This window comes from Meriones unguiculatus, chromosome 1 (genome assembly GCF_030254825.1).
Source record: "Meriones unguiculatus strain TT.TT164.6M chromosome 1, Bangor_MerUng_6.1, whole genome shotgun sequence".
Classification (NCBI taxonomy): domain Eukaryota; kingdom Metazoa; phylum Chordata; class Mammalia; order Rodentia; family Muridae; genus Meriones; species Meriones unguiculatus.
In genome coordinates this window covers 26518649-26546188 of record NC_083349.1, presented here as the reverse complement: position 1 = coordinate 26546188, position 27540 = coordinate 26518649, and the positions used below count along the sequence as shown (strand labels likewise).

The 27540-nt window shown below is 40.7% G+C and overlaps 2 protein-coding genes and 1 pseudogene across 2 annotated transcripts in view; 1 reads left to right on the top strand and 2 right to left on the bottom strand.

The window, feature by feature from the left end:
* The window catches only part of LOC110551607 (solute carrier family 22 member 19-like), a 37911-nt gene extending 18285 nt beyond the window's left edge, over positions 1 to 19626 (bottom strand). Inside the window, exons 1-2 of the mRNA XM_021642299.2 lie at positions 19225 to 19626; positions 16501 to 16604 (exon numbers count right to left, since the gene is read on the bottom strand). Coding sequence (XP_021497974.1) covers positions 16501 to 16604; positions 19225 to 19626 — 506 coding nt within the window. The remainder of the gene's footprint in view (positions 1 to 16500; positions 16605 to 19224) is intronic.
* On the bottom strand, positions 17302 to 17649 carry LOC110551589 (large ribosomal subunit protein eL22-like; the record flags this gene model as incomplete). Its single annotated transcript, XM_060371068.1, has 1 exon — positions 17302 to 17649. A coding segment is annotated over exon 1 (282 nt), but the record flags the coding sequence as incomplete, so codon positions are not given.
* Positions 19627 to 20105: 479 nt separating the features above from the next.
* On the top strand, positions 20106 to 20896 carry LOC110551604 (bcl-2-like protein 2; annotated as a pseudogene).
* Positions 20897 to 27540: the final 6644 nt, after the last annotated feature.

Below are 27540 nucleotides of genomic sequence, written 5' to 3'. Positions count from 1 at the left end.
AGGGAAAGCATAATTTTGGCTCACATTTTCCGAGGGTGTTATCTGTGTGACAGAATTCCTGTCTTGGAGGCTGAACGAGTTAGTGGAGTTCACACAGGAAACAAAGTAGGCATCTCCTTCAACATCAGTCCCAAGCAACTCAACCCTGCCGATCAATTTCCAGTCACGTCCTGTCAAAGCTCCTCTCTCAGCTAGGGAACCAAGTGTTCAAATACACGGAACTGTGGTATCAAAAGATTTAAATTCAAAAGAGAAATTATGAAATGAGTATGAATTACTTTTATATAATCAATTATATAAATTTTCTGCTTATTGATTATATCAAATCTATTGATTATTTTGGTGAATAAAGTTCTTTGCATTCACTCTCTTAGATTTTATCTTTTAGATTTTGTATATTGATATATCAAATATATCATTGTATCTTTCAAAAACCTATCTTTTCCCCACTTCCTCCTCCTTCTTATACTCCCATAGCACATATTTCTAGAAAGACTAAAAATTACAATAAAAAATAGAGATAATGAGAATGAACTAAAGATAAAAACCTAAATATAAACTAGTTCTTTGACTAGAAGAATTAATGTCATCAGTTAACATATTCTGTGTAAGAAAAAGCTGATTGAAGAAACTATATTAATATCAGACAGAAATAAATTTTAGAAAAAAGTTTTATCCAAGTTGTAATTCCATAAATTGGGAAACTGAGGTACATGGTTCATGACTTGAATGTTACTCTAGTACACAAAATATTTAAGGCCAGTGTAGATTACACAATAAGACACTAATAGGAATTCTGTTTGCAGAAGTCATTTCTTAAGCTGTAAAGGAATAGGAATTTACATCAGTTCAGACAGAACAAGCAGTCACAGTTTATTTTTATTAGGAGAGTAAGCAAGACCATGAAGTCCACTCCAGTGTGGACAATCAAACAAGCCAGCCAAATGACAACAATAACACTTTCTTCTAAAATCTGCGTTTGTAAATCTGTGTATAGTAAATGTTACTTCTTAGAATGATCTAGGGTTTTTTCCTCCTCCTAGAAGCTCTTTTAATACACAATTCAGGCTGTTAAAATTAGGCACAATATGAATATTTATGAAGGTCAAAGTGCCCATGGTAAGACTGCTCCCCCTCAGGGGACAGTGATCAAAGAGCAGGCCAATCAGTTCATGTCAGAAACAGTCTCTCTTCCCATTACTATGGAACCCACTTAGACACTGAACTGCCATGGGCTACATCTGTGCAAGAGTTCTAGGTTATCTCCATGCATGGTATTTGGTTGAAGTATGAGTCCCAGGAAAGACCCCTGTGCTCATAATTTTGGTTCTGTTGCTCTCCTTGTGGACCTCCTCTCCTTTCCTGATCTTACTATTTCCCACTTCTTTCATAAAAGATTTCCTGTACTCTGCCCAAAGCTTGGTCATAAGTCTCAACATCTGCTTTGATAGTCTGCAGGGCAGAGCCTTTCAGAGGCCCTCTGTGGGAGGGGCCTGACTTGTTTCCTGTTTTCTTCTTCTTCTGATGTCCATCCTCTTTGTCTTTCAGGATGGGGATTGAGAATTTTAGCCAAAGTCCTCCCTCTTGATTAGTTTCTTTCTGTATACAGATTGTAGTAGGTTTATCCTATATTATATGTCTATATGAGTGAGTATATACCATGTGTGTCTTTCTGCTTCTGGGTTACCTCACTCAGGATGAGCTTTAGAAAGGAAACTTTAATCTGAAGAAGTTAACTACACCCAAGAAGACACAAGGAATAAATAATCCTAGAACAGTAAACCAAAATATGGGGGAAACCATACACAAAATAACAGGAATCAATAAACACTGCTCATTGATAACCCTTAATATTAGTAGTCTCAACTCCCTGATAAAAAGACACAGACTAACACATTGGATTAGAAAACAGGACATATTTTTCTGCTGCATCCAAAAAAACACATCTAACCAAAAAGAATAGACATCATCTCTAGGTAAAAGTAGGGAAAATGGTAAAACAAGCGAATGGACCCAAGAAACAAGAAGATGTTTAATATCAAATAACAAGCAATTTTAACATTTGACCAAACAGATGTAAGCTGAAAACTAGTCAAAAGAGATAGGGAAAGACACTACATATTTACCAAAGAAAAGAATCCACCAAGAAGATACTGCAATTATAAACATTTATGCACCAAACACAAGAACACCTAAATTCATGAAGGAAATATTACTACAGTTAAAATTACATGTTGACCCTTACACACTGATAGTAGGTGAACACAATAACCACTGTCAACAATAGACAGGGAATCCAAGCAAAATAACAGAGAAACGTTGTAGTTAAACACTGTAATAAAGGAAAAGATCCAAGATGGAGGTGACCAGCGTGCACCGTATCTGAGGGTAGAGGATCTAAAACTCTGAAATTGGTGAGTGGAGGGACAGCTGAATCCAAAACAACAACACCGAGGCTTCAGGGGAGAAAGGAGACAAACCCTGAACTGAGACCAATAGGATATAGGTCAACCGCGGACTTCTCTGTGGATTTCTCTTGGGAACTCAATTCCCAGGCACTTCCCAGGCAGAGGCACCACAGACATCAGTAGAGGCAGCACAAGTAGTGCAGGTAGCACAGGGGGTCCACAGTGCAAGAAGCTCCTTGCAAAGAGCACAGTGCTGGCTGCTCCAAGCACAGAACTCCCTGCTTGAGATTTGAAACAGAGAACACTCAATCCCCTGGGCATTTCCCCACAACAGGCCTCCCTTCTCCCTCCTTGGAGGAAACGGAGCTGGCAAAGGAGTCCCACAGCATCCAACTCAGGGCAGAGAGTCCAGCTCACTGTGCCCACAGCTCCTAGCACAGAGTGCAGTGCCAGGCCCACAGAGCCTGCCACAGAGTGCAGAGTCTGGCAAGCAGCATCTGCACAGAGCACAGAGTCTGGCCCACAGGGCCCACCAAAGACTGTAGACCACTGAGGTATTCAGAAATTCAGGGCAGTCGCTTTGGTGCCCACTAACAGCGTTAGCATCCACACTTCCCCCCACACTTGCTCCCCTCCCCCACATCCCAAGCACCTACACTCTCTAACACTCTCTCCTTCAGAACACACTTACACGCACATACACATGCTTGCTCCCCCACAATAGCAATTCTGTGCCAGCAGCTTTTCCTCCCTTAGGAACAGCTGAAGCATCAACACACACTCTCAAACCAGTGGACCTCTATCATCTTCCTGACCAATACTCCAGACACCAGAGAAAGTCGGTTCTAGTCCGAAGTACAGACTGTAGGAACAAACAGTGAAGGTTACAGATAAGCAGATGGCCAGAGGTAGGCATAAGAACATACCCAACAGAAATCAGGACATCATGGCTCCAACAGCAACCCCCAAAATCAATGGATATTTTAATTAATCGGAAACAGGAAAATTACTTTAAAGCTATGCTTATGCAGTTATTAGAGGAACAAAAAGAAGAAACAAATCTCTCAAAGAAATAGCCACACAAGTAGAAGCAAATGAAGAGGAAATGAACAAAGCTCTTGAAGAAATACAGACAAATAAAGCCACACAAATAGAGGCACAATTAGTGGCATATAGAGAGGAAACAAACGAAAAATTAGAAGCCATCAAAGACACAAGAATCCACATTCAAACAGATGAATAAAAAGGTGCAAAGCATGAAAACAGAATTAGAATCAATAAAGAAAACACAAACAGAGAAAACCCTGTAGCTGGAGAACTTAGAGAAAAGATCAGGAACCACAAAGGGATGCATCACCAATAGAATACAAGATATGGAAGAGAAAATCTCAAATGCTGAAGATACACTTGCTGAAATTTATACTTCTCTGAAAGAAAAAGTAAAATTGGAAAAGTCCCAAACACAAAACATCCAAGAAATCAAGGATACCATGAAAAGATGACACCTAAGAATAATAGAAATTGATGAAAAAGAAGATTCCAGGCTCTAAGGTCCAGAAAATATTTTTTTTAAAAAACCATAGATGAAAATTTTATCAACTTAATGAAAGAAATGTCCATAAACATACAAGAAGCTTACAGAACATGAAACAGACTAGACCAGAAAAGAAACTCTTCACATCACATCATAGTCAAAACACTAAACCGACAGAACAAAGAAAAAATATTAAAGGTAGGAAGGGAAAACGGCCAAGTAACATATGAAGGTAGACCTATGAGAATCACACCAGACTTCTCAACAGAAGGGCCTGGGAAGATGTCATGAAGAACTTAAGAGACCACAGATGCCAACCCAGACTATTCTACCCAGCAAAGCTTTCAATAAACATAGACAAAGAAAGCAAAATATTCCATGACAAAACTAAATTTAAACAATATCTACACAGCAACCCAGCCCTACAGGAGATACTAGAAGGAAAACTCCAATCCAATGAAAACAACTACACCCAAGAAAACATAGGATACTGATAACTTTCACAAAAAAAGGTAAAAGAAAACAAGCAATTAATCACAGTAACACCACCAACTCCACAATAAAATGAAATAATATTCATTGGTCACTATTATCTATCAACATCAATTGACTCAGCTCTCCAATAAAAAAACACAGACTAACAGAATGGTTGCAGAAACAGGATCCAACATTCTGCTGCATTCAAGAAACACATCTCTGCAACAAAGATAAACACTACCTCAGAGCAAAGGGCTGGAAAAAATGTATTTCAAGCAAATAGACCCAGAAAACAAGCTAAGTGTAGCTAGCCTAATACCTAATAAAATACTTTCAACCAAAATTAATCAAAAAAGATAAGGAGGGGCACTTCGTTCTCATTGAAGGAAAAATTCACTAGGAGAACATCACAATTCTGAACATCTATGCCCCAAATACAAGAGCACTTACATTTGTAAATGAAACATTACTAAAGCTTCAATTTTCACATCAATCCCAACACCTTAATAGTGGGAGACTTCAACACTCCACTCTCACCAAGGGACAGATCATCTAGACAGAAGCTAAATAGGGAAATAAAGGCACTTACAGAGGTGCTAAATCAAATGGACCTAATATATGTCTCCAGAACGTTTCGCCCAAATTCAAAAGAGTACAACTTCTTTACAGCACATCATGGAACCTCCTCCCCTTTCATCTGACCCTAGCTTATCCGATTTCATCTGAACTGGCTGCATTGTCCTCCTCTGTGGTCTGGCAAGGCTGCTCCCCCATCCAGTAGGATTAACATAGTGAAAATGGCCATCCTGCCAAAAGCAGTCTAAGATTCAATGCAATTCCCATCAAAATACCAACACAATTCTTTACAGAACTTGAAAGAAAAATTCTCAACTTCGTATGGAAAAACAAAAAACCCAGAATTGCCAAAACAATCCTGTACAACTATTGATCATCTGGAGGTATCTCTATCATTGGTCTCAAGCTGTACTATAGAGCAATAGTAATAAAAACCACATGCATAGAAACAGAATGGTGGATCAATGGAATCAAATTGAAGACCCAGAAATGAACCCACACACCTACAGATACTTGATTTTTGACAAAGAAGCCAAAACCATTCAATGGAAAAAGACAGTATCTTCAAAAAATGGTGCTGGTCTAACTGGATGCCTACATGTAGAAAAATACAAATAGATGCATACTTATCACCCTGCACAAAACTAAAGTCCAAGTGGATCAAAGACCTCAACATAAAACCAGACACATTAAATCGGTTAGAAAAAAAAGTGGGGAAGAGCCTAGAACTCATTGGTACAGGAGACAACTTCCTGAACAGAACACCAGAAGCACAGGCCCTAAGAACAACAATCAATAAATGGAACCTCCTGAAAGTGAAAAGCTTCTGTAAAGCAAAGGACACTGTTATAAGAACAAAACAACAGCCTACAGACGGGGAAAGGATCTTCAACAACCCTATATCTGACAAAGGGCTAATATCCAGAATATATAAAGAGCACAAGAAGTTAAAAAGCAACAAATCAAGTAATCCAATTAAAAAATGGGGTATAGAGCTAAACAGAATTCTCTATAGAGGGATATAGAATGGCAGAGAAACAAAGAAATGCTCAACATCCTTAGTCATCAGGGACTAAAACTACCCTGAGATTTCACCTTACATCCATCAAATGGCCAAGATCAAAAAATCAAGTGACAATACATGTTGGAGAGGATGTGGAGAAAGGGGATCCCTCCTCCATTGCTGGTGGGATTGTAAACTTGTACAACCACTTTGGAAATCAATTTGGCGCTTTCTTAGACAATTAGGAATAGCATTTCCTCAAGATCCAGCTGAACCACTCCTAGGCATATATCCAAAAGAGGCTTAAGTACACAGCATAGACATTTGTTCAACCATGTTCGTAGCAGCTTTATTCATAACAGCCAGAACCTGGAAACAGCCCAGATGTCCCTCAACAGAGGAATGGATACAGAAATTGTGGTACATTTACACAATGGAATACTACTCAGCAATTAAAAACAAGGAAATCATGAAATTTTCAGGCAAGTGGTGGGAGCTAGAAAAGATCATCCTGAGTGAGGTATCCCAGAAGCAGAAAGACACACATGGTATATACTCACTTATAAGTGGATACTAGATATATAATATAGAATAAACCTACAAATACCTAAAGTAGGTGAACTAGAAGGAGGACCTTGGGTAAGATAATCAGTCCTCTGAAAGGCAAACGGGACGGACTTTGGAAGAAGGAGAAAACAGGAAACAGGACAGGAGCCTTCCATGGAGGGCCTCTGAAAGACTCTAACCAGCATTGTATAAAAGCAGATAATGAGACTCATAAACAAACTTTGGGCAGAGTGCAGGGAAGCTTAGGAAAGAAGGGGGAAATACCAAGACCTGGAGAGGACAGGAGCTCCACAGGAATAGCAGCAGAACCAAAATATCTAGGTACAGGGGTCTTTTCTGAGACTAATACGCCAACCAAGGACCATTTATGGATATATCCTAGAACCTCTGCTCAGATGTAGCCCATGGCAGCTCAGTATGCAAGTGGGTATCCTAGTAAGGGGAACAGAGACTGTCTCTGACATGAACTCAGTGGTTAGCTCTTTGACTACCTCCCCCTAATGGGGGGAGCAGCCTTACCAGGCCACAGAGGAGGACAATGCAGGTAGTTCAGATGAGATCGGACAAGCTAGGGTCAGATGAAATGGAAGGAGGTGTTGCGACCCGCGTAATCATCTCGCCAGCAAGAACGCACGCGGACAACAGGATCCTTCTGCAGCAAGCTTTATTACAATGAAAAGAGGAAGACCCAGAGCCCCGAAGTGGCGCTGTTTATAAGCCCTGCTCGCACCAGAGTGGTGTGAGATGACGTATCATTCCCTGATTGGCTGCTCACCCATGGTGTGAGATGACGTATCATCCCCTGATTGGCTGCTCACCCATCACCCCATATGACACCCCGGGCTGAGCTCGTGACTTGGCCCGCTATTGCCGAACGGTCATGCGCTCTAGGACTTGTTTACCAGTTTTGAGGGCGGAAGCCAGCGCCATGGCGACCAAACCCCGGCTCTCCACAAGGAGGACCTCCCCTATTTGTAGACTTGGAGAGGGGCATAGGAGAAGATGCGGGAGAGAAGTTAGGGTTAGGAGGGGAGGCAGGAAGAAGCTACAGCTGGGATACAAAGTGGATAAACTGTAATTAATTTAAAAAATAAAAATTAAAAAATAAATTTAAAAAAACTGTAATAAATCAAATGGACATCTATAGAATATTTCACCCAAACACAAAAGAATATACTTTTATTTCATCTGCTTATAAAACTTTCTACAAGATAAACCATCTACTCAGACACAAAGCAAATCTCAATATATACATAAGAAAACTAAAATAATGGCCTAAATCCTATCTGACCACCATGGATTAGAGCTGGATATCAGTAACAAAAGAAACAGGAACTTTACAAACTCTTGAAAACTGAACAAGGAACCACTAAATGAAAAATGGGTCAAGATGGAAATCAACAAAGACACTAATAGCACAGGCACTACAATCAACAGTTAATTAATGAGACCTCATGAAACTAAAACATCTCTGTACAACAAGGACACCATCATTCAAGAAAAGTAGAAGTAGGAGCCTACATAATAGGAAAAGATCTCTTCCAATCACACATCTGATAGAAGGTATATAAATAAATGAATATATATAAATATATAAATAAATGAATATATAAATGTATAAATTAATATTCATTTATATATTTATTCATATATTCATTTGTTTATATATTCATTTATTTATATGGTGAATAAATATTTATTTATATATTCATTTATTTCTATATTTATATATTCATTTATTTATATACCCTCTATCAGATAGACATATATTAACATCAACAAAACAACTAAGCAGAAAGTTCTCAAAACACAAAACATATATGATTGAGAAACAAAGAAATGTTCAATTTGTTGGTATAATGTTCTTGTGGAATGTATACAAGTTACCCTTGTTCATTCACATGCTGATTTCTCTATCCCACTATATATTTTTAACCTGGACATTGCACTGTGATGCTTATTCTAAGCATCACCTGTCTCAAGTTTGTATAAACATGCCACCATTTGTTCTCTGTGTTGACAATTAAACATTCAGCCAGTGCTGAGCAATGAAGAGAATAGGGTGGGATATCCTAGTCCAGAGGGGAGGAGAAAGAAGCGAATGGGGGTAAGTCGGAGAGAAGAGAGTGGCAGGAGAGGTCTTGGAACCATGAGGAGAGGTGAACTGGATGTAAAATATGACTGAAAGCAAGTGTAATGTGGGAAATCTGAATGGGAAAAAATTATGCGGGGTTGGAGGTTTAGGATGGAGTAATTGTTGCCCAGCATTGTGCTCTAGGTTAATTAAATAAATCCTAGTCTTTCTGTGGTGATTTGGGTATACAGCTGGTTTAGGAATAACCAATGTTTAATTAAAAGATAAATCAATAATCAACACAATTTTTATTAGCCATCAGAGAAATGCCAATCAAAATTACTTTGAAAATTCGTCTTACACCAGTCAGAATGGTTAAGATCAATAAAATAAGAGACAGCTCATACTGGCAAGGGTGTGGAGCAAGGGAAACACTCACCCATTGCTGGTGAGATTGAAAACTTGTACAGACATTATAGAAATCAGTGTGGTGGTTTCTCAGGAAGCTGGGAATAGCTCTGCCTCAAGATCCAGCTATACCCTCTTTGGTATATACCTAAAGGACTCTATTTCTTTCTACAGAGATACTTGCTCATCTATGTTCATTGCTAACATGTTCATTCATAATAGCTAGAAATTAGAAGCAGCCTATATGCCCACCAACTGATAAATAAAGAAAATGTGGTACATTTATGCAATGAAATATTATTTAGCTGTTATAAAATAATGAAATTTATGGGTAAGTGTTTAGAGCTAGAAAATAATTTCCCTGAGTGAAGTAACCAAGGCCCAAAGAGATAATGTACATTTTCTTTTATATGTGTGCCTTAGTTAATGTTCTGTTTCTGTTTCTGTAAAATAATTCTTATAAAGGAAAACATTTAATTGAAGCTACATGATAGGTTTAGTCCATTATCATCATGGTGGAAAGCACAGGCAGACACGGTACTGGAGAGGAAGCTGAGAGTTCTACAACTGGATTGGCAAGCAGTAGGAAGAGTGACAGACACTGGAGCTAGCCTGAGCATTTAAAATTTCAAAGCCTGCCTTCAGTAAAATACTTCCTTTAACAAGGCCATACCACTCCAACAAGGTGATACTTCCTAATAGTGCCACTTCCTGATAATCAACATTCAAATCTATGAGCATGGGGGGGGGGGGCATTCTTATTCAAATTACCACAATGTGGAGGTTAGCTTTCAAGTCTTCCAAATGTATACTACAATCTCAATAACCACAAAATGCATAGTAAGAACTTGGGAGGAAGACAGGATTTTCAAGGAAGGAAAAATAGAATATATTGCTATGGAGAGACAAAGAAAAAACTATAATAGGAGGATTAAATAAAGAAGGCAATGGGGAAAAAAGATAAAGGAGGGAATATGGATGTAGAATTCATTTTTATTTAATTTTGATTAATTATACTTTATTCACTTTGTATCCCGCCATAAACCCTGTGTCCTCCCCTCCCAAACCCACTCTCCCTTTCCCCTTCTCTACGAATGCCCTCCCCAAGTCTGCTGATAGGGGAGGTCTTCCTCTCCTTCCTTCTGATCCTAGTCTATCAGATCTCATCAGGAGTGGCTGCATTGTCATCTTCTGTGGCCTGGTAAGACTGCTCCCCCCTCAGGGACGGTGATCAAAGAGCAGGCCAATCAGTTCATGTCAGAAACAGTCTCTCTTCCCATTACTATGGAACCCACTTGGACACTGAACTGCCATGGGCTACATCTGTGCAGGAGTTCTAGATTATCTCCATGCATGGTACTTGGTTGGAGTATGAGTCTCAGGAAAGACTCCTGTGCTCAAATTTTTTGGTTCTGTTGCTCTCCTTGTGGAACTTCTGTACTCTCCAGATCCTACTATTTCCGACTTCTTTCATAAGATTTCCTGTACTCTGCCCAACAGTTGGCCATAAGTCTCAGCGTCTGCTTTGATAGTCTGTAGGGCAGAGCCTTTCAGAGGCCCTCTGTGGAAGGCTCCTGACTTGTTTCCTGTTTTCTTCTTCTTCTGATGTCCATCCTCTTTGTCTTTCAGGATGGGGATTGAACATTTTAGCCAGAGTCCTCCCTCTTGATTAGTTTCTTTAGGTGTACAGATTTTAGTAGGTTTATCCTATATTATATGTCTATATGAGTGAGTATATACCGTGTGTGTCTTTCTGCTTCTGGGATACCTCACTCAGGATGAGCCTTTCCAGTTCCCACCATTTACCTGCAAATTTCATGATTTCTTGTTTTTCATTGCTGAGCAATATTCCATTGTGTAGATGTACCACAATTTCTGTATCCATTCTTCAGTTGAGGGGCATCTGGGTCATTTCAAGCTTCTGGCTACTACAAATAAAGCTGCTACAAACATGGTTGAGCAAATGTCCTTATTGTGTACTTGAGCCTCTTTTGGATATATGCCTAGGAGTGGTATAGTTGGATCTTGAGGAAGCGCTATTCCTAGTTGTCTGAGAAAGCACCAGATTGCTTTCCAGAGTGGTTGTACAAGTTTGCATTCCCACCAGCAGTGGAAGAGGGTTCCCCTTTCTCCACAACCTCTCCAACATGTGTTGTCACTTGAGTTTTTGATCTTGGCCATTTGATGGTTATAAGGTGAAATCTCAGGGTCGTTTTGATTTGCATTTCCCTGATGGCTAATGACATTTAGCATTTCTTTAAGTGTTTTGGAAAGATCTCCCATGCTCATGGCTTGGCAGAATTAACATAGTAAAAATGGCCATCTTACCAAAAACAATCTACAGATTCAATGCAATTCCCATCAAATTACCAATACAATTCTTTACAGACCTGGAAAGAAAAATTCTCAACTTCATATGGAATAATAAGAAACCCAGAATTGCTAAAACAATCCTCTACAATAAAAGATCTTCTGGAGGAATCTCCATCCCTGATCTCAAGCTGTACTATAGTGCAACAGTAATAAAAACTATATGGTACTGACATAGAAACAGAATGGTGGATCAATGGAACCAAACAGAAGACCCAGAAATAAACCCACACACTTATGGACACCTGATCTTTGACAAAGATGCCAAAACCATACAATGGAAAAAAGATAGCATCTTCAACAAATGGTGCTGGTCTAACTGGATGTCTACATGTAGAAAAATGCAAATATATCCATACTTATGCCCTGCACAAAACTGAAGTCCAAGTGGATCAGAGACCTCAACATAAAACCAGACACATTAAATTGGTTAGAAGAAAAAGTGGGGAAAAGCCTAGAACTCATTGGTACAGGAGACAACTTCCTGAACAGAACACCAACAGCACAGGCTCTAAGAGCAACATTCAATAAATGGAACCTCATGAAACTGAAAAGCTTCTGTAAAGCAAAGGACACCATCATCAAAGCAAAACGAATGCCTACAGATTGGGAAAAAATCTTCACCAACCCTCTATCTTACAGAAGGCTAATATCCAGTATATATAAAGAACTAAAGAAGTTGAAAAACAACAAATCAAGTAATCAAATTAAAAATTGGGGAACAGAGCTAAACAGAGAATTCTCGACAGAGGAATATCGAATGGCAGAGCATTCTTTTTTTTTTAATTCTAGTTTATTTGGAGTGTTTAGGCCTCAGCCTCCCTTCTAACCTCCCAACATTACAGGGGAAAGAGGTTAGTGGAGAGAGAGAGAGAGAGAGCCTTTACCTCTCCCTGCTGTTTAGGGTCAATGAGTCTTTTTAGGGCTATGCCAATCTCCATCAACTACAAAGGTAACCAGGAGTATTTTCCACACTGCTGCACCCTGAAGTGTTTTTTTCCATCTGCTCCAAATTATTCTACCATCTGTCTCTGGTCTCTTCAAACCACAACACAACATAGTACAACACTGCATGTCATGCCTCTCTTTGTGGACTCTCAAATTTGTATCTTTAGAACCCTAGACCATGCCCCTCTCCATGCCGCATGTGGCAGGCCATTACCAGCGGCAAAAACCACGCTTAGCTCAAGACAATTAATAGCTGTTGACAAACTATAGAATAACTAAAATCCCACACTTGGGATTAGAACAAAGACATACTTACATTACTGAGTTTACAAATAAACCAAGATTTCCATTATATATGGGGAAGACAACCAACACTAAAGGGTATTTGAAAAAACATATGGGACCCTACTGTAAAGGCTTCCTAAAATATATACATATATAAAAGGAATCTAAATAGAGTCACCAAATAATAAGGAGCTAATGTCCCAACTAGATATCTCATGCCACCAAGGGAAATCTCCAGTACCAGGAATGGGTCGCATTTTGTTGAGTCATTAGCAAAGGGGCCTCATGGAAAGCCCCAAAACATCACAGACCTGTCAAAGTAACTCCTCACAACCTGATAGACCCTATTTTTAAAGGCTACACTTAAATATATCAGTGAACATGAAGAAGTCAAACATGTGCGTAACTGAAAGTTTCACCCCATGACATTTAGCATTCAAAATACTAGAAGGTTCTCTGCCTGGTACCCACAAAGAAAAGTAATCAGCAATATCTCCTAGCTACAAACCCTGTAATCTCTGACAGGGACCTGCCTGCAATATGGGCTAGTATAACAGTGACACAAATGTCAATAGAGTAACCAGCTACTTTCTGACTGAATTTAAGGCCCTCTTTATGAAATGGAATTCCTATCTAAGACTACTAAAGTGGCCCAGGACCTGAAACTAAGTAGGTCATGGGCATAGGGGAAACCCTACTACTATTTTACTACTAATGGAACATAGCAATAAAATGATTCCTAGTGACATACTGCTAACTCATGGATCAATACCTTGCTCAGTTATCATCACAGAAGTCTTGCAGTAGATAAGAATTAGTAGAGAGACCCATAACTGGACAATGTCCAGTGAGAAACTTTGGAGCACTCAGTGGTAAATGGGATGTTTTCATCAGACTCCTACCTTCATGGATCAGGACTGATATACACAGTAACTCACAAAGAATGTGGCAGCATGCACAAGCCAGACAAGGTCCCAGTACTGAGAGGGAAGTGGACACAGGGTCCAATATCTAATCAAGAGACTAACTGTAATTTATTTCCACTAGCAAAAGAAAAGTAAGTTTTCTTCAATGAAGTCTCATTGGGTATATTAACCACACTTCAGGGTAGGTTCCATGCCCAGGAATAGTTGGCCAACACAAAATGAACTCAAAAGTATTTTTTTTAACTTTTGATCTCATTTTGCTTTGTTTGGGTGTTTTGTTTTGTTTTTTTAATTCTCATCTCACTGGTCTTTTGTTTGTTTATTTTGATTTCCATTTTTGTGCTTTGTGAGGTGTGTGTGTTTTTCTTTTAATTTTTTGTTCTTGTTTGTTTTAACAGAAGAGAGAAAAATAACATAAAGGTATATATATAGGGAGTTAGGAAGCATCTGGGAGAAATTAGGAAAGAGGGAAAACATGATCAAAATGTAGTATATGAATTTTTTTTCTTTTAAATTAAGAAAAATTCCACTTTGGCAAAATTAAAAATACAAACAACAGGGGTGGCTTCCCAGAGTGCCAATTGCACCTTGCCCCATATGCCACAGGTATCAAAGGACCACTGTCATGCTTGAGCAATTAAAACAGTTTTTATTCTCTTGTCACCATGACTGTTTAGGGTAATGTCTGAGAAGCATGGGGCCTAGGGACCCAGGCCAAGAGTAATAATGCTGTTTTCCACTAAATATTTTTATGGTAAAACATAGTTGTCTCATTACCATAGTTAACTCTTCTTATCTTTCTAAATCATGTTGTCTCATGTCTTCTCCAAACCATATCTTGAGTAGCTACTTCTGTGTCCACATGATACATGGATTTTTAAACACTTAATATTTTCATTTGTGTTCACTGATCTCTAGGCTCAAAGATACACATAGATGAATCTGCAATGACTACCTCTTATTGAATGAAAGACTCAGATGATTGTTGAGGCCTGTGGGAGAGGGACAACAAATGGCTTTTGAACTCATGGACTATGACCCACTGGTTAGCACAACCACAATGAGTGTGCCTCGGAGAGTCAGAACCCCAAGGATTACATGTCCTGAGGATTTCACACTGTTGTGGATCATCTCTCAGATTGTTGCCCTCACAGTCATCCTATTCCTCCTAATCTATGAGTTGTATGAAAACTCTAAGGAGGTTTCCAGCCCCCTCACTGATCAGTGTCATTAGCACTTACAATAACAGTGATTAATGTTTTTCAAGCATTAATGCTGGAGCAGATTAATGACTCAAACATCACACTTAGAAAAAAATTTAGAGATATAGACTATTAGTATAGTTAGGTTAAGATGTTTTTGCTAGTGGCTTTGATGTAGAACATCTTGGGGAACAATTTAGAGTTCAAAGGGGCATACTATTGATTATTGAGCAAGAAATTCTTTAAGGCCAGAGACAAGAACAATGGCAACCCAACTAGTACAAACTGACATGCTAAAGCTGGGCTGGTGATCAAGATGATGATAAATTTCCTATACTCATTTTTGCCCTCGACTTCCTGATATTGATTTAATAAAAACACTGTTGGTGAATGGATGTGTACTTTGAGGATTTAAAGTAGAAATGACTGGTTGTTTTTAATATAAAAGTTTAGGTTTGTGACTTTTTTTACAGTTTTTATAAGATTACTTTTTAAGGTAAATGATAAAATGATCAAAGCAGATACTGAGGCTCATAATCAAACTTTGGACAGAGTACAGAGAATCTTAGGAAAGAAGGGGGAGATAGTAAGACCTGGAGAGGACAGGAGCTTCACAAGGAGAGCAACAGGACCAAATTATCTGAGCACAGAAGTCTTTTCTGAGACTGATATTCCAACCAAGGACCATTCATGGATACAACCTAGAAAGCTTGCCCAGATGCAACCCCTGGCAGCTCAGTCTTCAAGTGGGTACCCTAATAAGGGGAACAGAGACTGTCTCTGACATGAACTCAGTGGCTAGCTCTTTGACCGCCTCCCCCTGATGGGGAAGCAGCCTTGCCAGGCTACAAAGGAGGACAATGCAGCCAGTTCTGATGAGACCCGATAAGAATAAGCTAGGGTCAGATGGAAGGGGAGGAGGACCTCCCCTATCAGTGGACTTGTAGAGGGGCATGGGAGGAGATGAGGGAGGGAGGGTGTGATTGGGAGAAATTAGGGAACGGGATAAAGCTGGGATACAAAGTGAATAAACTGTAATTAATATAAAAAGTAAAAATTTAATTAAAATAATAATAACATTATTTTGTAACTACAAATTTCAACCTGCCAGTAAGAGAAACTGGCTGAGAAAATTACCTTGTTTGCTTACACTTAACAAGTTACTTAGATACAAATGTATGTGAGTTCTTGGTACTAGTTTGTTTTTCACCTGTAATACATAACACATTTGATCATGTGATGGTATTAGGGAATATGGGTTTTTATGTCTATACTCATTGTAATTGTTCAGTTATTTTAAAAATGGAATGTAACCATTTTGTACTGCTGTTGTAATTTTTGTACTGCTTGAAAGATATTGTTGGGCTATAGAAGCTATGAGAGTAAAAATAAAGTTCCTGGAGCTTGCTTCACCTACCAAGTATTTATATAAGTGTGTGTGAGTGTGTGAGTGTGTGTGTGTGTGTGTGTGTGTGTGTGATTTTTCCCTTTTTATGCTACCCCAGAAAGATTTTGTGCCAGCCCAAGAGAGTTTTTGCTACCCTCAGGGAGTCTTTCACTGGCCCCAGAGAATCCAGTTTTGTTCCCTCAGAGGAAAGTTTGCTAAGTGATCAATCACCAACTGTACATCCCACCTCAGTCTACCTACTGTGTCAGAGCCGGCTTCCAAAAGCTGATGAAAATACCCACATATATAGGGAACTGCAAAGCACAGACACTCACCTGTCTGATAAATGGCCACCTATGATATGTCCTGTAAAAATTCCAACCATGAATATAAATCTAGCCACCGAATTCAGTGCTTGAGAGCCACACACCAGGTCCCACTGGAAGAGATGAAAACCAACATGGCATCCTGTCAGTATAATTTGTTTAAAATTCTTCAACATGAGCTTCCAATTCTCCTGTACCAGCCCCCATCTTTCTCTCCAGCTTCCCTTTTCACTATCACCTGACTTCTACCATCCAGTTTCACCTAAAACAAACCTGTCTCTAGGAATCTTCCTGTAATTTTGCAGGTTATATTAGTGACTTTTAACCTGTACTGAGAAGTTATCAAATGGCCACGAAGTGGTAGCACAAGCCTATAATCCTAGCACTTGGGAGACGGAGGCAGGCGGATTTCTGAGTTTGAGGCTAGCCTGGTCTACAGAGTGAGTTCCAGGATAGCCAAGGCTACACACTTTCAATAAACAAAAGCAAAAGCAAAAACAAAAACAAAAAAAAATCCCAAAATGACAAAGAAGTTCTCAAGTGTGGCCATCTCATGCAATGATTTGAGGCTGTTGAAAGAATTTGTTGGGCCTTAGGTGTCAGTGCAATCTCCCACATGACTAGTTTAAGCATGAAGACTACAAACTGACTTTGGTTAGCTATCTATTTTTTGCAATATTGGTGACTGGAACCTAGGGCTTTTTGTTGTTGTTGGTTTTGTTCCTAATTTTTATTTAAGAATTAATACAAAACATTCCAGACTAATGTGTCTTAATCCTACTCCTCCTCCTCCTCCTCCTCCTCCTCCTCCTCCTCCTCTTCATCCTCCTCTTCATACTGGTTAATCTGGAAGTAACGCAGTTCATACCTCTCTTTGCCGTTGGCAACAACACGAAACCAGTCTAGATTGTTCTTCAAATTTTTTTTTTTGGTGAGATATTTCAAATACCTTTTGGAGAAAGGCACCTTAGAGGTGGCAGTGATCTCGCTCTTGCTCCTTTTGATGGTCACAACCCCTCCGCCAAGATTCCCAGCTTTCCTGTTCACCTTGATTCTCTCCTGGAGGACCTGCTCAAAATTGGCAGCATCCATGATTGCATCATCTACAGGATGGGTGCAGTCAAGGGTGAACTTAAAAACCTGCTTTTTTTGCCCCCCTTCAACACAAGCTTTTAAAGAATCCAGACTAAAAAACAAAGCACCACCTAAAACAGTTTTGTCCAAGTACAGTGATCTCCAAGAGCCTGACATGAAGAAATCAGGCCTTAGTCTTCGCTGAACACCAGAAAAGAACTCTACACAAGTGCACCTTAATAAAAGCAGCTTCCTGGAGGGGTGCTAGGAGAATCCTCAAGCCCAAGCCTCTTCCCTGGACACCCTGTGGAGGGCCATTTCCACTTGAGTGCCCAGAATGGTAGATCACATCCATCTTCCCCACCCCTAGCCCAAGTAACCAGGCCCACTGCCCCAAGCCCGAGCCTGGGGCTGGAGTCTGGGTTCCAGCGATGTTCAGCCAGAAACCTCTAAGCTTCTGGGGGCCTGGGCAGGGGCCTGATGCTCCGCCCCAAGCTTTCCTGCAGTGGCCTCCTCCCAAACCAGGGCTTTTAACATTTGGGGAAGTGTGCTAGCCATTAATCACATTCTAGTCATAAGAGAAGGTAACACATGTTATTCTTTTGGGAGAGGGGGGTGTAGTGTTAGGGTTTGAATCCTAGGCCTAACACATGCTACACAAACACTATTGCACTGACCCACATTCCTAGTCAGCTACTGTAGGTTTTGTTGTTTTTTGTTTTTTGTTTTTCGGTTTTTGTTTTGTATAGTCTTCCAGATACTTTAAATTTTGAAATTAAAGCTTAGTTATACTGACTTGTAATTCTTACGAGATTCCACATGAATTATTTTCTTAAACAGACTTGGCACAAAAATTACTTCCTTGCACTCTGCCCAACAGGGCCAACTGTTGGGCAGAGTGCATGGAATCGTATGAAAGAAGTGGGAAATAGTAAGATCTGGAGAGGACAGGAGCTCCACAAGGAGAGCATCAGAACCAAAAAATTTGAACACGGGGGTCTTTCCAGAGACTCATACTCCAACCAAGTACCATGCATAGAGATAATTTAGAACCCCTGCACAGATGTAGCCCAGGGCAGTTCAGTGTTCAAATGGGTTCCATAGTAATGGGAACAGAGACTGACTCTGACTTAATCTGATAGGCCTGTTCTTGGATCACCTCCCCCTGAGTGGGGAGCAGCCTTACCAGGCCACAGAAGATGACAATGCAGTCACTCCTGATGAGATCTGATAGACTAAGATCAGAAGGAAGGAGAGGATGACCTCCACTATCAGTGGACTTGGGGAGGGGCATGCGTGAAGAAGGGGGAGGGAGGGTGGGATTAGGAGGAGAGGAGGGAAGGGTTTATGGGGGGATACAAAGTAAATAAAGTGTAATTAATAAAAGTTAAAAAAGATCAATAAAAAAAAATTACTTCCTAAACAAATTACTTGCCCTATACTGACAGGGCAAGAAGAATATATTCTTAAGTTAATTTATCTTAAATAAATTTTCAAAAAAATTACAAGGCGCATTAAATATGTGTCTCATAGTAAATAGAGAAATGATTGTACTGGCTAAAAAAGAAAAAAATAAAGGCTAGTCTCAAAACATGTGCACTATTTAGGCTATTGGTGAAGTCCCATCATGAACTCTTAATGGGAAAAGAATTGACTGACCTGGGTCACAGTGGTGGAAAGGAAGGTGCTTTGGTCATACACCCAGCCACCCACACGGGGCTCTGTGTCTGGCTCTGTCACACTGGAGAAGGTGCCATTCAGATGAAGAAGATGCCACTGTGGTTGAACAAAGCGAAGACACTTCTCTGGCCTCAGGTTGGAGTCCAGTGGGATGGAGACTCTCAGGAGGTCATCTTGGCTCAGGATCCCACTATCATTGTCAGAGACAGTGTCATTGTCAAGGATGGGGACCCAGCAACGATGACCAGGGATGGCTGCAGTAAAGTTCTCCAGAAGAGTTTGAGGAACCACCATGGCATTGCACATCAATACAAAAACCATGTGAAGGATCTGGAACCTCCCCAGGCTGCCAACTTGAGTCACAAGGTCCTGAAAGCCCATCTAGGCTAAATTGCTATCTTTAATGGTAGACAAAATGATTACAATTCGGTTTCTAAAGGTTCTTTTTCACTGAGACACACTAAATATGTTTGATTCTGAGCTGTTCTTAATGTGTCCCTCTTCTAAGTAGATTATAGGTAGGGAACTTTAGAGTCACTAAGAGTAAGAATCTGATGATTTGCTTTCTGTGATTGAATCTGTTAAAGATCTACTTTGTGAGAAATTTTGTCACTGACTGCCCCATGGTCACTGTGGACATTGATCTGAAAATAGTCAAGAATTAACTTAACATTTTTCGTGCAGTCCTTTACAAAATATGTAATTTTCCATAATCCAGAGTGAAGTGGTTTTTATTTTTCTACTTCACAAAGTATTTTGTTTAGTACTGAATTTGTGTAAAAGAATTAATGAAAACTGTTAGAAGCCTTTGGGCTGTTGTTGAGGGAACCGGGAGTAGAGATGGTGTCAGCAGGAAGCCCATGGTCCCAGGTTTCCCCAGAGGACAGTCCTTAAAAATGGAATCAGCCACACAGCTGGCAAAGTATTGTAGGCAGGGGCCCAGTCCCAGGAGCTGCATTTCTAGTCCTTTCCAGACCAAACTCAGTTCCCTGGCCTTTTTTGCCTAGTCCTTCTCTCTCCCTCTCACTTTCAGGACTCCATGCTAGCCACTGGCTGGGAATATGAGAGGCATCAGTTGGGGATTCCCTGCCACCAGCACTGAGTTCTAAGAGCTGCCATTCAGGCTGGCCACCTGGGTGACAACCCTAGCCTCAGCCCCAGACACACTGGCTAGCATGGCTGACTTTGTAGGCTATAAGCTGAGGCAGGAGGGTTATGTCTGTAGAGCTGGCCCTAAAAGGGCCAGCAGCAAATCTACTGCAACAAGCCATGTGGGCTTCTGGAGACAAATTTGAGACCCAGTTCCAATGCACCTTCTTCCACCTGGCTGCAACACATGATCCCAGGCTCAGCCCAGCAACTCTTCACCCAGGTTTCCTACGAATTTTTCCAAGGGGGCCCCAATTGGAATCGTCTTGTGGCATTGTCTTTGGGGCTGCTCTGTGTGCTGAGAGTGTCAACAAAGAAATGGAACCACTGGTGAGACAGGTGCAGGGTTGGATGGTGGCCTACCTAGGCACACACCTGGCTGACAGGATACACAGCAGTGGGAGCTGAGTAAGAAGCTTCTCAAATGCTGCTCTGCCCATCCCTCTGAGAAGTTGGTCTTCATGGGAAAATGGGATCTCTGATGAAAGACTGGGGCATTTGAGCTGAGAAAGAGCCATTGGGCTGAGTTTGCCTATGTAAGTGGAATCAGACTGAGAGCATCAAGCTAATTCCATACTCTCGGGCTGCCATGCAATAATCGCTGGATGGCTTTCAGGGTCACAAGCTGAAGAGTTTTATAAACAGTTCCCAAAGAGAGCTTTCAGAGAAAGGAGTGACTCCTGATTCACATAACATGGGTGGTGAGGAGGAGGGACAGGGATGTGTCAGGGCTCAGCAAGCCTTAGCAGAGGATGCAAGTTCTGAACAGAATTTTTTGCAAGGAAGGGATGAGGCTCACTTGATGCAGACAGCACAGAGAAGCCAGAGTGGGGGCTTCTGAGGGCCTTGTAGGCAGTAGATCTTTGGCTGAAAGAGCTGGGTGTGGGGCAGAGCTCAGCAGATGGAACTGGAACTCTTCCTTCCCTCTTCTCTCCACTCTCCTTTCCTGAGATCCCCCTTTCTCCTTTCTCTACTTCCCTTCTCTCCCACAGGCAGAGTTCACAACTCTATAGCGGGCACCGGAGGAGGCACAGTGCCCGCGGGAATTGGGCATCAGTGAGGACAGTGATGGGGACTGTGGCACTGGGGGCCCTGAGGACCCTGGTAACTGTAGGGGGCCTTTTTGCTAGCAAGTGAGAAAGTCTAGGGCCAGGTGGGGCTAGGTGGGGTTAGGGGCCAAGAGAGCTGGGACAGAATAGAGACTGCCCTTGGAAGAAATTTAATGGTCATGGACCACAGAAGGGAGAGGAAAGGTAGTGTGTGAGGGAGATAAGCATGCCAGGCAGGTGGCAGGAAGAATGAGTTGGAGACATTAAGGAATGTTTCAAGGCCAGAAGCACAGAAGATGAAGTCATCCCAGGACTTGGGGGTAGGTGGGAGGAACCATTCCCATGTTATGGGCACACAACTACTTGTGACTTGTAGCTCCAAGGAAGGTGAGCTTATTTAAAGAGTTGTGTGTCCATTAGATGAACAGGGTTTAAGGAACCTAGAATACACCTCCCTTAGGAATGGACACTTGGTGATCGGGTGACTGGCTGTGGCTTTAGGTTGCATGGACACACATGTGCAAGGACACATGCATCTGTGTTCATGTGCACGCTGGGCTGTTTGACCAAACTAGTGAGGGGACACTTAGGGAAAACATTCCTTCTTGCAGCTGCAAGAACAAAGACCAGTTCACTGCCCTTCTCCCCTTTGCCCCATCCCTTGACCTTATACCTGCAGGCTGAGGAAGGAATACTGTATCTAGAGGAGGGCCCTGGCACTGCTGAAAGTTGGCAGGGGCTTTGAAGAGAAGAGGTCTGCAGCTGGCCTTGCTCTTCATTTCCCCCCTTTTGTGTGTATCTTTGCACCTGGGCTGACAGAGGGTAAGGCTGTGGAGCCTGGGTAGGTAGAAGCTTTGGTAATACGACCTGCCTGCCACCTTCCCCTCTAATGGAGGCACGATGGTGCTTAAAGTGTTGCCTCTTTCTAGGACCTCTTTATCCAGCTAAACCTCTAAATTGGGGCTCTAATTTTCCTTTAGAATATATGGACATAAATGCTGGTCTAGAATTCAATTTGGGTCCTGAACTGTCTCAGAGAGACTGCTGATGCCTGGAGAGGACCATTCTAGCTCTGAGCCCCTTGGGTGTGATGGTGACAGGTATTCTTTGACTGGTCTATTCTGTGTGGTGGGTTTTGGTGCTGCTTTATCAAGGGCCAGATATATGGCTTCTAGAGTATCTGCCATGACCTAAAAACATTTATGTTTCTTTTGAAGCCATGCTCTTTGCATGGGTGTTATTGCCCATACTTGAGTTCCTGAAGATGATAACATTAGAACTGTCAGACTAGTCCTCTAGAACATATCCAGACTATAGCTTTTTTTGAGAAAGAAATTATTCACTCTAAATGCATGCCGTGAGCCAGACCTGCACTTTCCAAAATGCTAACATTACAGCTCTCCAGTGCTGACTTCATTCACAGTGCTGTATGCTGTAGAACCCTACCTGTAATCCCGACCACTGATCAAATTAGTGGCACCATAGTTAACTTGAATTTCACTTGGTCCTAGAATGTGGCATTATATTGTCCTTGCTAGAATGTAGGACCAAATTGGCCTCAGGTGTTTAATCCAGACTTTGCTTTGGAGAAAAGGTTTCACTTTTTATTGGTGTCTTTTGGAAATGTGGGAGACTGCATGTGCCAGTTGATCTGTTGTGAATGTGCTGATCTAACAAACTCAGAGCTTTCTGTGGCAAGCAGTTGGAGTGGGAGGTTCTGAGTTGCTCAGGACAAAGCAGGTTGGTGGTTTTCAAACTGCTTGGCAGAGCGCTGAAGTATCCTAGGGGGTGCCTCAAGAGTCCTTAGGGAGATGAAGGAGTGGAAGGTTAGACAATTTACCCCCAGACAGAACAGCTCCCCTTGTAGCTGCCTTATGGATCAACATTCAGGGTAAGATTTTCTTTGTGGTAAGAGCATCCTGCTGAAAAAAAATTAGAAAAACACTGGCTAGATCATCCACTCCAACAAGAGTCTGTGCTCCTCCAAGTTCAGGGAAGACTCTCTGGGACACTGGCCCAAGTTAGCACTCCTGGGAGCCATCAGCAAATAGAAGCAGAGGGGATCATGGTCAGTGTATCACCATGCACTACTCTCAAGCCTTCACAGGGATGGATGGCAGGGTTGATGTGTTATGATAAAGTAAAAGGCTTGGTCTGGATTCCCAGAAGCTTAGTTTAGATGGGAGCATGGTGGGGAGTTGTGACCTGTTCTGCCCTTCATTTTAAGGGCCAGTGGAATCCCAGAGACTCTTCTGTCAGGGAGAACCAGGGACTGTATTTAGCTCTTGGCCAAAAAGGCTGAGTATGGTTCCCAATATTTAAATCTATTTCATTTTTTAAATGAGGAAAATGGATATAATTTTTCAAACATTAAATTTATGGAGAGGATGTTCTTACACTCCAAAGTCGAAAAGGAAAAACAGGGGCTTTGCTCAGGCCAACGAAGAAATGGAAGTGGGGCAACTCAGTCAGGCAATTATTAATCCTACTCCCATTTACACTAGGGTATACATATACTACTTTATTCTTTTAAATCATAAACAAGAGGAGAATAGATTTGGTTAGTTTGGAAAAAGAGATAAAGCACTACAAATATATATATATATATATATATATATATATATATATTTCTGTAATTTAACTTAATAATTTATAAATGCCAAATTCATTTGACTTTAACTTTGTGTAATATGCAATGGTTGTATTAAAAAATAAATAAATAGGAACACCAACCCACCCACAAAAAAACTTCAACCCAAAATTTACCCTGCTATGAGATGTGCAGGTCTAAAGATAGAGCAGATAGAGCAGAGACTTAGGGAATGACCACCTAATGCCTAGTCCAACCAAAGATCCACCCTATTGGAGGGTGCCAACCCCTGACATTACGGATGATGCTCTGCTAAACTTGCAGACAAAAGCCTGTCAAAGTTGTCCTCTGAGAGGCTCTACCCAGCAGTGCCTCAAAACAGATGCTGAGACTCACAGCCAAACATTGGTCTATGTGTAGGGAGTGCTGAAGAATAGTGGGAGGAAAGAGAAATGAACCCAGAAATGACAGGAGGCAACAATACCAACAGAGCCAACTAACCAGGATCCAGAGGGGTTTGCCGAGACTGAAGCATCAACCAAAGGCCATGCACGAACTGGGTCTAGTACTCCTTCAAAGATACAGCAGATGTGCAGCTTAGGCTTCAAGTAGGGACTCTAGTAAGGGAAGTGGGGACTACATTGGACATGGACTCACTTGATAGCTTTTAGATCACATTCCCCTGGTGGGACTGCTTTGACAGGCTACAAGGGGAAAAGAACATATTCAGTCCTGATGCAATTTGATGAGCTGGTGTAGATGAGAAAGGGGCAAGGAGTGAGGGTAGGATTGGGAGAGGAGGAGGGAAGGGGCTACAGGATGTAAAATTAATAAAATAAATAAATGAGATAAAAGGAAAATAAGTTGGAAATTAATGGAAACACAAGACAAGGTTGAATGAAAAGATTACATAGAGAGTTCTTTAAAAAATAAAAAGATAAGCTCTTGGCTCTCACTGATTTGGCGGTGAGGGGTGTGGGCCCAAGCTGCAGCTTGTAATGATTTGTAATAAAAAGATCCTCACATGTTTTGCAACAAAAAAATAAATAAAATAAATAAAAAATAAAAAGATAGAAGATAGATGATAGATAGATAGATAGATAGATAGATAGATAGATAGATAGATAGTCTGTTGCTTTGATAAATTATTTGACCAAAAGCAACTCAGAAATATGGGGTTTATTTTTGTTTCTAGGTCACAATCCATCACTGAGGGAAGTCAAGGCAGGAACTCATGCAGGAGCAGAGGTGGAACCATGGGTCAAAGCTCCTTACTGGTTTGCTCCCAGACTCCTGTTTGCTACTTTTCATAGACAGCTAGACCCACCTACATAGTAATGCTACTTCAGTGGGGTGGGTACTCCTGTACCAATTATAAATAAAGAAAATGCCTCACAGATATGCCCATGGGCACATCTGGTAGAGTCAATTCTTCAATTCTTTCCACATGTATAGTGGTAATTTTGCAGTATAAATATTTACTTTCAGATAGTTTAAAGTTTAGGAATTTTGCTGAGGCTGTCTCCCAGATACCACTTAAACTTAAACTACTCCAGCTTATGGCCCACCACATGGCTACCTCTTTATCTTTCTGCTCCTGTTTCTGTCCATCTGTTCAATTCCATTTCTGCTTCTGAATCTCCATGTTTGCTTTCTTCTCCTTGTGTCCCCATATCCTCCAGAAGTTCTACCCTCATACTTCCTGCCCCAGATACTTGCTATCAGATCTCTTTTACAACCAATCAGCAGTGAGATAATACCTGACACATCTCTTAGATTGCCTCTCAGCATAAAGAGCTGTCTGACTGTCAAGTGTCTGTATAGGTATGGAAAGACAAGTATTTACAAATAAAAGCCAGTGATGGGCTATAGGAATTTTAATACCAAAACCCTGCCAGCACTTAGCTCTCTGCTGGTACAGAATTAATAATTGAAAGTACAGAGACACATCTTCACACAATGTGTAAGTCACACCAACACACATGTGTTCAGTTGACCACAATGATGAGCCATCAGAGTGTTATTAAAGAGCTAAGTAGATTCTAAGTATATTTTAAAAGTAGAGTCAATACTCGTAACATAAAGAATTAAATACCTGAAAAATACTTTTCTTTTTAACTCCAATACATTATTTGTTGTTGTACTTATTTGTACTTTTTATTTGTTTTGTACTTTCATGATTTTTATAGTACTGACACAAAAACAATTATAACTGAAGATAAATTATTTATTTTATAGTTTAATATTATAATATAATTTCACCACTTTTCCTTCATTTTCCTTACCCCCAAACTTCCTATATACTCTCCAATACTCTTTCAAATTCATGGGCTTTTCTTTTTCATTAATAGTTGTTACATATGAAATGACTAAGGTAATGACATCATGCCCTGATGTGGAGACCTGCTTGTTTGTCAGGTTCCTTTGTTATTGAGCTCTCAGAAAGAACAAAAAAAAATGTTTTACCCTGGCCTTCACCTGGAGACAGGGATAGACAGGATGCTTTTGCCAAGTTCACTTCCTTTTGTTTGTGTGAACATCACACAGAGAGGTGGTAAAGGTAAACAAGTTTGACTTCATTCTATCAAAGTGCTTTGCTCTGACTATAGAAAGGGACTATGGAATAAACGCAGGGCCTAGTTTCTACTGGAAGCCCTCTTGAACAGATCCCATGTGCAGTGTCCTGTTTTGTTTTGTTTTGTTTTGTTTTGTTTTGTTTTGTTTTTATTTCAATCCTCACTCCCCACTCAAAAACTGTTGACTCAGCCGGTGGCCTCTGGAAGTTTGGTGCCTAAACAGGGACCTGAGATACAGGGAAGTAATGAAGAACACTGTGAGTGTTGATGAGCTCAGATCATAAAAAGAAAAGAGCAGAGTGAGTAAAATAAGAGAGCAAAAAATGGGACAAGGTAGTAGCCTCATGTTTTTGTATAGGATTTAATTAGAAATAGTCTGTGTATGCAGCACAGGACTGAGAAAGTAAAACTTCCAGGGTTAGAGAGAAAGAGGAAAGAAAAACGGGGGACTTCAGAACAAACTGAAATTAAACCATTGGCAACTCCAGAAGAGTTATATGTCTTTCCTAATACTAATTTCTTGTAAGAAGAAGACTTTGAGGATAATTTAGATCCTGATGAGGTTGCAGAGTTAAAGAAAGAACAAGCTAGGCAAAAAGAAGATATAACTGAGTTTTATGGTTTTCCAGTTCTAGAGCAACCTAATGGACAGGGTAATATGGTGAGAATCCATGCTTTTATACCTTTTAAACAATTAAAAGAATTGAAAATTACATGCACTCAATATAGTCCTACAGCACCTTTTACTCAGGCACTGTTAGAGTCCTGTCTACTGAGGCTCTCTGCCCAGAGGACTGGAAGCAATTAACAAGAGAACGTTTTACAGGAGAGGATAATTTATTATGGAAGTCAAAATTTGCTGAGCAGTGTCAAACAACAGCTAAAATCACTTGAGATAGAGAAAAGGGGGGGCAGCTTCTAAGTGTTTTCA